This window comes from Hyla sarda, chromosome 7, assembly GCF_029499605.1.
Source record: "Hyla sarda isolate aHylSar1 chromosome 7, aHylSar1.hap1, whole genome shotgun sequence".
In the NCBI taxonomy this organism is placed as follows: Eukaryota; Metazoa; Chordata; class Amphibia; order Anura; family Hylidae; genus Hyla; species Hyla sarda.
The window spans coordinates 166,484,383-166,496,694 of record NC_079195.1 but is presented as its reverse complement, the minus strand read 5'-3'; the positions used below and the strand labels follow the sequence as shown (position 1 = coordinate 166,496,694).

Sequence of the window (12,312 nt, the reverse complement as noted above, 5' to 3'; positions counted from 1 at the left end):
TGTTCTCTGACCTTATCAGGGTCCGTTTTGCGCAAAAAATAATAGACATAGATAATAGAACAGACCCAAAATGGGTCAGAGCACAACCGCAGTGGGAACTTAGCCTTAGCAGCAGTAGTTCTCAACTAGTGGAATGATGGTTAACTCCTGCAAGTCCCTCAATGGCATCTGAGTGTTCTCAGTGAACATGGCCTAATACTTGTAACCGGGGTGTTCAGAGATCTCCTTATAGTTTCTGCAGCAGAACAACCATCACGGATCAGCATCTGGAAACACTTAAGAAATTGGCCGTCGTTCTGTGCTGTGCAGCTGAGGAGCTTCCACTCCCTCCAGAACCCAGGCAAGACTGAGAGGAGAACGTCTCAGCCTCGGACTTTGCTCGCCACTTTCTGGGAGGAAGAAGCCGCACAATGAAAATGCAGCCCTGGCTTGGAAGCAGACTCCTCCTCCTCCTGCTCCTGCCTCTCACTGCCCTCCCGGACACCCAGTCTCTGGGCTCAGAGGATCAGGCACTCATGGGCTCTCGGGGACCAGTCGTAGTGATCGTAGGGGCCGGGATCTCTGGTATTGCAGCAGCCGAGAAGCTCCACAAAAGTGGCTTAAAAAATGTGAAGATCCTAGAGGCTACAGGGAGAACCGGAGGCCGGATCCACACTCAGAGTTTCGGTAATTCTAGCCTGTCAGTGTGTGTGACTAACAGAATTTTGTAGAGACAAGCTTTCGGGATTCCTCCCTTTATCAAGTCCAAAGCAAATCTAAGCTCACAAGCAGAAGACACAGTTTACATTTTACAAATATGCAGGGGTTAAGACAATAGATGTGGAGAATTCACACTAAGATGGGCCATAAATTGTCTTGCTATAGGAACAAGACTAAATAGATAAGCATGAGAAAAAGGGGGAGGGAGGGGGGAGCAGGGGAGAGACTGATAGTTTAGCAGGACAAAGTGAAAAGCAAAAGAGAATCCAGTACAGCTAAAGGTTATAAGAAATGTTGATAATGAGATAAGAAGCTCAAATCCACATTGAGTCCCCTGTTTTTCGAGTCAAAAAACAGTATCATTTTGTCTTCAAATGTTTTTCTCTCTTGTGTGTTTTTGAAATTCCCTCTCAGTATCCTGATTGTAAGGTCATGTATGGAGTGGCATGTTTGGGTAAAATGATTTCCAACTGGGGTGCAGTAGTCCTATAACAAGACATATAACATTAGAGGACTATACTCCTGCACATCCCCAAATGTGGTCTACATGATACAATGCACCAAGTGTTACATGGGATGCTACATTGGTGAAACCAGCAGGAAAGTCAATGAAAGGATGAATTTACACAGACATTCCATCAACCGCCCAGTGGCGTTGTGACCGGGGTGCGGGGGTGACACCGGGCTGATGGGTCGACACCACTCTGCCAGCTCCCCCCCAGTCCTCAGTTAGCGCTGACAGCAAGCCCCCCCCCCGGTCCTCAGTTAGCGCTGACAGCACCACCGCCCCCCCACCGGTGCTCAGTTAGCGCAGACAGCACCCCCCCCGTCCTCAGCGCTGACAGCACCAACCGACACCCCCCCCCCCCCCCTGTACTCAGCGCCCCCCTGACAACAGCCCCCCCACGGTCCTCAGCGCTGACAGCACAATCCGACCCCGGTCCTCAGCGCTGACAGCACCCCCCCCTGGTCCTTAGTTAGCACTGAGAGCCCCCCCCCCCGGTCCTCAGTTAGCGCTGACAGCACCACCGCCCCCCCCCACCGGTGCTCAGTTAGCGCAGAAAGCACCCCCCCCCCCGTCTTCAGCGCTGACATCACCAACCGACACCCCCCCCGGTACTCAGTGCCCCCCTGACAACAGCCCCCCCGGTCCTCAGCGCTGACAGCACAATCCCACCCCTGTCCTCAATTAGCGCTGCACCAAACTGTTTCCCCCCCCCCCGTAGCTCCGACACACGTCCCGGCTTGTGACGGAACGTCGGCGGGCGGAGCTAGATGGACGGCGCTAACATCACGCGCCGTCCGCACTGATCAGGCTCACACTAGTGAGCCCGGGGACAGTTGGAGCAGCCGAGCCAGCCAGGTACAGAGAAAAAGGGGTGCTGTGGGAGTTCTGGGGAGGGTGGGTTGTTGCTAGTGGATTATGAGTCTGCACCCAATCATCCACCAGCACCCCCCAGCAGTAGCACCACCATCATCCAGCAGGGGGTAGGGGGGGTTCTGGTGGATGATGGGGGTGCTATTTCTGGGGGGGGGAGGTGTTGCTGGTGGATGAGGAGGCTGCACCCCATCATCCACCAGCACCCCCCCCCCAGCAGTAGCACCACCATCATCCAGAAGGGGGGGGGGTGCTGGTGGATGATGGGGGTGCTATTGCTGGTGGATGATGAGGCTGTACCCCATCATCCACCAGCACCCCCCAGCAGTAGCACCACCATCATCCAACAGGGGGTAGGGGGGGGTTCTGGTGGATGATGGGGGTGCTATTTCTGGGGGGGGGAGGTGTTGCTGGTGGATGATGAGGCTGCACCCCATCATACACCAGCAACCCCCCCCCCAGCAGTAGCACCCCCATCATCCAGAAGGGGGGTGCTGGTGGATGATGGGGGTGCTATTTCTGGGGGGGGGGAGGTGTTGCTGGTGGATGAGGAGGCTGCACCCCATCATCCACCAGCACCCCCCAGCAGTAGCATCACCATAATCCAGCTGGGTGGGGGGTGCTGGTTTATGATGGGGGTGCTATTTCTGGGGGGGGAGGTGTTGCTGGTGGATGATGAGGCTGCACCCCATCATACACCAGCAGCCCCCCCCCAGCAGTAGCACCACCATCATCCAGCAGGGTGGGGGGTTCTGGTGGATGATGGGGGTGCTATTTCTGGGGGGAGGTGTTGCTGGTCATGGTGGATGATGGGGGTGCTATTTCTGGGGGGGAGGTGTTGCTGGTGGATGATGAGGCTGCACCCCATCATCCACCAGCACCCCCCCCCCCCCATTAGTAGCACCACCATCATGCACCAGCACCCGCCCCCCTCCCCCAGCAGTAGCACTCCTATCATCAACCAGCACCCCCCCCCAGCAGTAGCACCCCCCAGCAGTAACACCCCCATCATCCACCAGCACCCTCCCCCAGCAGTAGCACCCCCATAATCCAGAAGCTGATTCTATTACCATAAGGGGGAATGGGGGGGTGTTGGTGGATGATGGGGTCCTACTGCTGGGGGGTGTTGCCAGGGCACCCCCCCCCCACCCATTCCCCCTACCCCCCTGTTCTGTGGTAAAAGCATCAGCTGGTGGATGATGGGGGTGCTACTGCTGGGGGCACGTTGTGTGAGGTTTATATTCATAGAGTGTAGTGTATACTAGGGCTGCACGATATGGTAAAAATGTGCGATTGCGATTATAGCCTAAATATTGTGATTTCGATATGTGATGCAATGTAATAAATAAATAGTGAAATCCCCTTATTTCATGTTCAATCTCCTCAATGTTACAACTATTCACCCATTTTATGCCCACCGCCCATTTCACATCTCACATCTCCCCCCCTTTTGTCATATTCTGCCCCTCTTGTCACATTCTGCCCCTCCCCCTCTTGTCACATTCTGCTCCCCCTTGTCACATATTCCCCCTCCCCCCCTTGTCACATATTCCCCCTCCCCCCCCTTGTCACATATTCCCCCTCCCCCTCCTTGTCACATATCCCCCCTCCCCCCCCTTGTCACATATTCCCTCTCCCCCCCCTTGTCACATATCCCCTTAAGGACTCAGCCCATTTTGGCCTTAAGGACTCAGACAATTTAATTTTTACGTTTTCATTTTTTCCTCCTCGCCTTCTAAAAATCATAACTCTTTTATATTTTTTCATCCACAGATTAGTATGAGGGCTTATTTTTTGCGCGACCAGTTGTCCTTTGTAATGACATAACTCATTATATCATAAAATGTATGGCGCAACCAAAAAACACTATTTTTGTGGGGAAATTAAAACGAAAAACGCAATTTTGCTAATTTTGGAAGGTTTTGTTTTCACCCCGTACAATTTATGGTAAAAATGACATGTGTTCTTTATTCTGAGGGTCAATACGATTAAAATGATACCCATTATTATATACTTTTCTATTATTGTTGCGCTTAAAAAAAATCACAAACTTTTTAACCAAATTAGTACGTTTATAATCCCTTTATTTTGATGACCTATAACTTTTTTATTTTTCCGTATAAGCGGCGGTATGGGGGCTCATTTTTTGCGCCATGATCTGTACTTTTTTTTGATACCACATTTGCATATAAAACTTTTAATACATTTTTTTTTATAAAATGTATAAAAAAAAGTAGGAATTTTGCACTTTTTTTTTTTTTTTTTCGTTCACGCCGTTAACCGTACGGGATCATTAACATTTTATTTTAATAGTTCGGACATTTACGCACATGGCGATACCAAATATGTGTATAAAAATTTTTTTTTACACTTTTTGGGGGTAAAATAGGAAAAAACGGACGTTTTACTTTTTTATTGGGGGAGGGGATTTTTCACTTTTTTTTTACTTTTACTTTTACATTTTTTTACATTTTTTTTTACACTTGAATAGTCCCCATAGGGGACTATTCATAGCAATACCATAATTGCTAATACTGATCTGTTCTATGTATAGGACATAGAACAGATCAGTATTATCGGCGATCTTCTGCTCTGGTCTGCTCGATCACAGACCAGAGCAGGAGACGCCGGGAGCCGCACGGAGGAAGGAGAGGGGACCTCCGTGCGGCGTTATGAATGATCGGATCCCCGCAGCAGCGCTGTGGGCGATCCGATCATTCATTCAAATCGCGCACTGCCCCAGATGCCGGGATCTGTATTGATCCCGGCACCTGAGGGGTTAATGGCGGACGTCCCTGGCTGCGATCAGCTCCGATGCCCGCGGTTATGCTTAGGACGTAAATGTACGTCCTGGTGCGTTAAGTACCACCGCACCAGGACGTACATTTACGTCCTGCGTCCTTAAGGGGATATTCCCCCTCCCCCCCATGTCACATATTCCCCCTCCCCCCCTTGTCACATATTCCCCCTCCCCCCACCGTGTCACATATTCCCCCTCCCCCCCCTTGTCACATATTCCCCCTCCCCCCCTTGTCACATATTCCCCCTCCCCCCCTTGTCACATTCTGCCCTCCCTTGTTCCATATCCCCCCCTTGTTACATATTCCCCCCTTGTTACATATTCCCCCCCCCCTTGTCACATTCTGCCCTCCCTTGTTACACATCCCCCCCCCTTGTTACATATTCCCCCTCTTGTCACATTCTGCCCCCTCCACCCCTTGTCACATATTCCCCTAGGTTTGTGTGTGTTTGCAGACCTTTGAGGACTTTTACCTTTTAGCCAATCACTGGCTTGACATGTGACACCGCTGCGGCCAGTGATTGGCTGAAGGTAAAGGTCCTGCAGCTTGTATAGAGACACCGGGACCGCACAGAGGTGTACAGCTGCAGGGATCGGGAAGAGGTGAGCATAATGTTTTAATTATTTTTTATCCCTGCGCCCTTTACTTAGATCAGTGTTTCTCTACCAGGGTGCATCCAGCTGTTGTGAAACTACAACTCCCAGCATGCCCGGACAGCTTTTGGCTGTCCGGGCATGCTGGGAGTTGTAGTTTCATAACAGCTGGAGGCACCCCGGTTGGGAAACACAGACTTTTAATATTTAAATTTGTTTTTATCTGCCCTGGCCGGCCCGCACTGCAGCCGCACACGGGATCTGCCCGGGCAGATAATCGCAAATTTTCCAGGGGGCCAGATCGATATATGCCAAAAATTGCGATTCGATTGTTTTTGCGATATATCGTGCAGCCCTAGTGTATACTAGTTTATTATATTTAGAGGATACAGTGTCTGGCAGGTTTATAATAATAATAATTATTTTCATATAGAGGATGAGAATGCGCTGACATAGTGAGGAGACGTCTGGGCGTCACATTCTGCAGAGAGAAGTTTTAGCTGGACCCAGCGGTATGTACCATCTGAATTAGATAAGGAAAGACTATAGAGAAGACGTCACCTGTAGTCACTGATATCATTGTGTATTCTCCTCACTATAGAGAAGACGTCACCTGTAGTCACTGATATCATTGTGTATTCTCCTCACTATAGAGAAGACGTCACCTGTAGTCACTGATATCATTGTGTATTCTCCTCACTATAGAGAAGACGTCACCTGTAGTCACTGATATCATTGTGTATTCTCCTCACTATAGAGAAGACGTCACCTGTAGTCACTGATATCATTGTGTATTCTCCTCACTATAGAGAAGACGTCACCTGTAGTCACTGATATCATTGTGTATTCTCCTCACTATAGAGAAGACGTCACCTGTAGTCACTGATATCATTGTGTATTCTCCTCACTATAGAGAAGACGTCACCTGTAGTCACTGATATCATTGTGTATTCTCCTCACTATAGAGAAGACGTCACCTCTAGTCACTGATACATGTAGACACTGATAGCGCTTTACCATTCTGTGACAATTGGTATATTTAATTATTATACTGGAATTTTTCACAATGCGCTACACCAGTGGCATCCGTCACAACAGGCTAAAAACGTTATTATGTGGAGTGGGGGGGGGGGGTAGGTATGGGGTGACACCATTTTCTACCGCACCGGGTGACACCAACCCTAGCAACGCCACTGCAACCGCCATAAAGAAAATGACTACTGCACCCCAGTTGGACATAATTTTACCCAAACAGGCCACTCCATACATGACCTTACAATCAGGATACTGAGAGGGAATTTCAAAAACACACAAGAGAGAAAGACATTTGAAGCCAACATGATACTGTTTTTTGACTCCAAAAACAGGGGACTCAATGTGGATTTGAGCTTCTTATCTTATTATCAACATTTCTTATAACCTTTAGCTGTACTGGATTCTCTTTTGCATCTCACTTTGTCCTGCTTAATTATCAGTCTCTCCCCTGCTCCCCCCTCCCTCCCCCTTTTTCTCATCCTTATCTATTTAGTCTTGTTCCTATAGCAGGACAATTTATGGCCCATCTTAGTGTGAATTCTCCACATCTATTGTCTTAACCCCTGCATGTAAATGTAAGATGTAAACTGTGTCTTCTGCTTGTGAGCTTAGATTTGCTTTGGACTTGATAAAGGGAGGAATCCCGAAAGCTTGTCTCTACAAAATTCTGTTAGTCCAATAAAAAGGTATTACAAGATACTGCAACATTTTTTGATTTGCATATGAAAAATTAGAAAATTTAGCATTTTTCTAACTTTGAAGCTCTTTGCTTGTAAGGAAAATAGACATACCAAATAAATTCTATATTGATTCACATATACAGTATGTCTCCTTTGTGTTGGCATCATAAAGTTGACATGTTTTTACTTTTGGAAGACATCAGAGGGCTTCAAAGTTCAGCAGCAATTTTCCAATATTTCACAAAAATTTCAAAATTGGAATTTTTCAGGGACCAGTTCAGCTTTGAAGTGGATTTGAGGGGCCTTTATATTAGAAATATAGTGTGTTTTCTGAATCAGGAGAAATTGGGCTTCAAATTTTGGGGGGTATTTTCTGCTTTAACCCTTTGTAAAAATGTAAATTTTTTGGGAAACCAAGCATTTTAGGTAAATTATTATTATTTTTTTACATATGCAAAAGTTGTGAAACCCCTGTGGGGTATTAAGGTTCACTTTACCCCTTGTTACGTTCCCCAAGGGGTCTAGTTTCCAAAATGGTATGCCATGTGGTTTTTTTTTTTTTTGCTGTCCTGGCACCAAAGGGGCTTCCTAAATGCGGCATGCCCCCAGAGCAAAATTTCCTTCAAAAAAGCCAAATGTGACGCCTTCTCTTCTGAGACCTGTAGTGCGCCAGCAGAGCACTTTTCACCCCCATATGGGGTGTTTTCTGAATCGGGAGAAATTGGGCTTCAAATTTTGGGGGGGTATTTTCTGCTATTTCCCTTTTTAAAAATGTTAAACTTTTGGGAAACCAAGCATTTTAGGGAAATTTTTTTTTTTTTTTACATATGCAAAAGTCGTGAATCACCTGTGGGGTATTAAGGTTTACGTTACCCCTTGTTATGTTCCCCGAGGGGTCTAGTTTCCAAAATGGTATGCCATGTGTTTTTTTTTGCTGTTCTGGCACCATAGGGGCTTCCTAAAGGTGACATGCCCCCCAAAAACCATTTGTCGCTCCTTCCCTTCTGAGCCCTCTACTGCGCCCGCCGAACAATTAACATAGACATATGAGGTATGTCCTTACTCGAGAAAAATTGGATTTCAAATACCAGTAAAAATTTTCTCCTTTTTACCCCTTGCAAAAATTCAAAAATTGGGTCTACAAAAACATGCAAGTGTAAAAAATGAAGATTGTGAATTTTCTCCTTCACTTTGCTGCTATTCCTGTGAAACACCTAAAGGGTTAAAACGCTGACTGAATGTGATTTTGAATACTTTGGGGGGTGCAGTTTTTATAATGGGGTCATTTTTGGGGTATTTCTAATATGAAGAACATTAAAGGGTAAGCATGTTGGGGCAGAGTAGTGGAACTGAGTAAAGGTAGGTAGGTGATTTGCCCCCGGTAGGGAATCCCCCAGCAGATAGATAACCCTTTTCCCTAGTAGTGATGTAGATAGGAACCCCCCCCCCCCCCCCCCCGACCCCCATTAGGTAGATGATCCCAGTAGATAGGTAGGGAATCCCAATTGTAAATATTATGTCCCCCCCCCCCCCCCCCGGGTGAGTAGGTAATGGCCCCCTGGCAGGCATGTAGGTAGGTGTATAGGGCAGGTAGGTATCAGGTGCAGGTAGGAAGGTATATAGAACATGTAGGTATATCGTGTAGGCAGGCAGGTATATGTGGTAGAGCAGTTAGGTATTTAGTTCAGGTAGGTATATGGGGCAGGAAAGGTAGTTATATAGTGTAGGCAGGCAAGCAGGTATATAGTGTAGGTAGGCAGATATAGAGACTACATACCTGCCTGTCTACACTATTTATCGACCTACTTGCCCTATATACCTACATGCACTATATAATATAGTTCAGGTAGATATATAGTGTAGGCAAGCATGCAGTCCCTCCCTCCTCCCTCTCTCTTTCCCTCCTTAAATAAAAACTATCAAAAATCCCACTCACCTCTGCTCCAGCGCTGACATCAGGGCTTCCTCTAGACATCTTCACGCTGCTCGGCACTCTGCTTGCCTTGCATGCTTTGTGTGATTATGTCATGCATGTTGGGTAAGCAGAACACCACCTATGTACAATATTGGAGCAGGGATTCATGTTTCCTGCTCTTGTACAGTACTGATTTTATGGCTTATGGTAGCGGCGGCCCTGCCCTGAGTTTAGAGGCAGGGGGCCCTAAGGTCCAACCCCACCCGGCTATATGGCCCAAATTAAAAAGAAGTCCGCTATTTTGCAGATTTTAGGGGATGCCGTTTTTACGCAGTGCACTTCATGGTAATGTTATGTTTTCTTTAATCTATGTGTTAATATGATTAACATGATGCCCATGTTTATAGCTTGAGGGCTCTTTTTTTGCGCAATGATATTTAGTTTTTATCGGTACCATTTTTTTTTTTGATGGAACATTTTGATCACTTTTTTTTAATTAATATTGATCATATTTATAGGGTTAATAGCAGACATCAGTGGGGCCCTTATCGTTGAAGCCCCGGCTGCTGATAGCGTCTGGAGCTTACCCACTATGTATCGAGCGCTGCTCCGTGAAGTTACTTGCTGCAGCGCTGTACATTTAGAGCGCCTGTCCTTAAGGGGTTAAAGGGTCTTTTAACCTGCACTGAATTTTTGTTTGTCTGTGTCCACCATGCCATTGATGTAGTAATGGCTGCACCTTAAATAAAGAAACACTTTGGAGGAATTTTTTTTTAAACATGCGGACATTGGTTCCCCATAGCAAACAATCAGATTGGTTCTTTATTTTTTAAAAGGCCTCTGAAAATTAAAAGTAGAAATCTGGTTGCTATGGGCAACTGCGCCACTTTTCTACAGTCCAAGTTTTGATAAATCTCCCCATCAAGAGCAGTAAGTGCTGTCCATTTGTTCCATTTATGGCCTTTGCAAGCTGCTTGCACTATTACATGGGAGTAAGCACCTCCGTTCAGTAGAGTCGTCTAAAATAAGTGTATGTACTAATTTTTTACTTCACTCAACTCCTATAAAATACCAGACACACTATGGACACCATTCAAGTCAATAGGATCCGTCTGGACCTGGCAATGTCCGTTGATCTCTGACCTTATCAGGGTCCGTTTTGCGCAAAAAATAATAGACATAGATAATAGAACAGACCCAAAACGGGTCAGAGCACAACCGCAGTGGGAACTTAGCCTTAGCAGCAGTAGTTCTCGACTAGTGGAATGATGGTTAACTCCTGCAAGTCCCTCAATGGCATCTGAGTGTTCTCAGTGAACATGGCCTAATACTTGTAACCGGGGTGTTCAGAGATCTCCTTATAGTTTCTGCAGCAGAACAACCATCACGGATCAGCATCTGGAAACACTTAAGAAATTGGCCGTCGTTCTGTGCTGTGCAGCTGAGGAGCTTCCACTCCCTCCAGAACCCAGGCAAGACTGAGAGGAGAACGTCTCAGCCTCGGACTTTGCTCGCCACTTTCTGGGAGGAAGAAGCCGCACAATGAAAATGCAGCCCTGGCTTGGAAGCAGACTCCTCCTCCTCCTGCTCCTGCCTCTCGCTGCCCTCCCGGATACCCAGTCTCTGGGCTCAGAGGATCAGGCACTCATGGGCTCTCGGGGACCAGTCGTAGTGATCGTAGGGGCCGGGATCTCTGGTATTGCAGCAGCCGAGAAGCTGCACAAAAGTGGCTTAGAAAATGTGAAGATCCTAGAGGCTACAGGGAGAACCGGAGGCCGGATCCGCACGGAGAGTTTCGGTAATTCTAACCTGTCAGTGTGTGTGACTAACAGAATTTTGTAGAGACAAGCTTTCGGGATTCCTCCCTTTATCAAGTCCAAAGCAAATCTAAGCTCACAAGCAGAAGACACAGTTTACATCTTACATTTACATGCAGGGGTTAAGACAATAGATGTGGAGAATTCACACTAAGATGGGCCATAAATTGTCCTGCTATAGGAACAAGACTAAATAGATAAGCATGAGAAAAAGGGGGAGGGAGGGGGGGAGCAGGGGAGAGACTGATAATTTAGCAGGACAAAGTGAGATGCAAAAGAGAATCCAGTACAGCTAAAGGTTATAAGAAATTTTGATAATGAGATAAGAAGCTCAAATCCACATTGAGTCCCCTGTTTTTCGAGTCAAAAATCAGTACCATTTTGTCTTCAAATGTTTTTCTCTCTTGTGTGTTTTTGAAATTCCCTCTCAGTATCCTGATTGTAAGGTCATGTATGGAATGGCCTGTTTGGGTAAACTGATGTCCAACTGGGGTGCAGTAGTCCTATAACAAGACATATAACATTAGGGGACTATACTCCTGCACATCCCCAAATGTGGTCTACATGATACAATGCACCAAGTGTTATATGGGATGCTACATTGGTGAAACCAGCCGGAAACTCAACGAAAGGATGAATCTACACAGACATTCCATCAACCGCCATAAAGAAAATGACTACTGCACCCCAGTTGGACATAATTTTACCCAAACAGGTCACTCCATACATGACCTTACAATCAGGATACTGAGAGGTATTTAGTATTTAGTTCAGGTAGGTACATGGGGCAGGAAAGGTAGTTATATAGTGTAGGCAGGCAAGCAGGTATATAGTGTAGGTAGGCAGATATAGAGACTATATACCTGCCTGTCTACACTATTTATCGACCGACTTGCCCTATATACCTACATGCACTATATAATATAGTTCAGCTAGATATATAGTGTAGGCAAGCATGCAGTCCCTCCCTCCTCCCTCTTTCCCTCCTTAAATAAAAACAATCAAAAATCCCACTCACCTCTGCTCCAGCGCTGACATCAGGGCTTCCTCTGGACATCTTCACGCTGCTCGGTACTCTGCTTGCCTTGCATGCTTTGTGTGATTATGTCATGCATGTTGGGTAAGCAGAACACCACGTACAATACTGGAGCAGGGATTCATGTTTCCTGCTCTTGTACAGTACTGATTTTATGGCTTATGGTAGCAGTGGAACTGCCCTGAGTTTAGAGGCAGGGGGCCCTAAGGTCCAACCCCACCCGGCTATATGGCCCAAATTAAAAAGAAGTCCGCTATTTTGCAGATTTTAGGGGATGCCGTTTTTACGCAGTGCACTTCATGGTAATGTTATGTTTTCTTCATTCCATGTGTTAATATGATTAACATGATGCCCATGT

The 12,312-nt window shown here is 46.6% G+C and overlaps 1 protein-coding gene across 2 annotated transcripts in view; it reads left to right on the top strand.

The window, feature by feature from the left end:
• Positions 1 to 201: 201 nt before the first annotated feature.
• The window catches only part of LOC130282704 (peroxisomal N(1)-acetyl-spermine/spermidine oxidase-like), a 153,075-nt gene continuing 140,964 nt past the window's right edge, over positions 202 to 12,312 (top strand). The window contains exon 1 of one of the 2 annotated variants that reach the window (XM_056531231.1): positions 202 to 666. In XM_056531231.1, the coding sequence (XP_056387206.1) occupies positions 411 to 666 (256 nt within the window). In that variant the 5' untranslated portion in view covers positions 202 to 410. Of the gene's footprint in view, positions 667 to 10,359; positions 10,900 to 12,312 lie in introns of those variants that run through there. The other variant, XM_056531230.1, reaches the window with a different exon arrangement.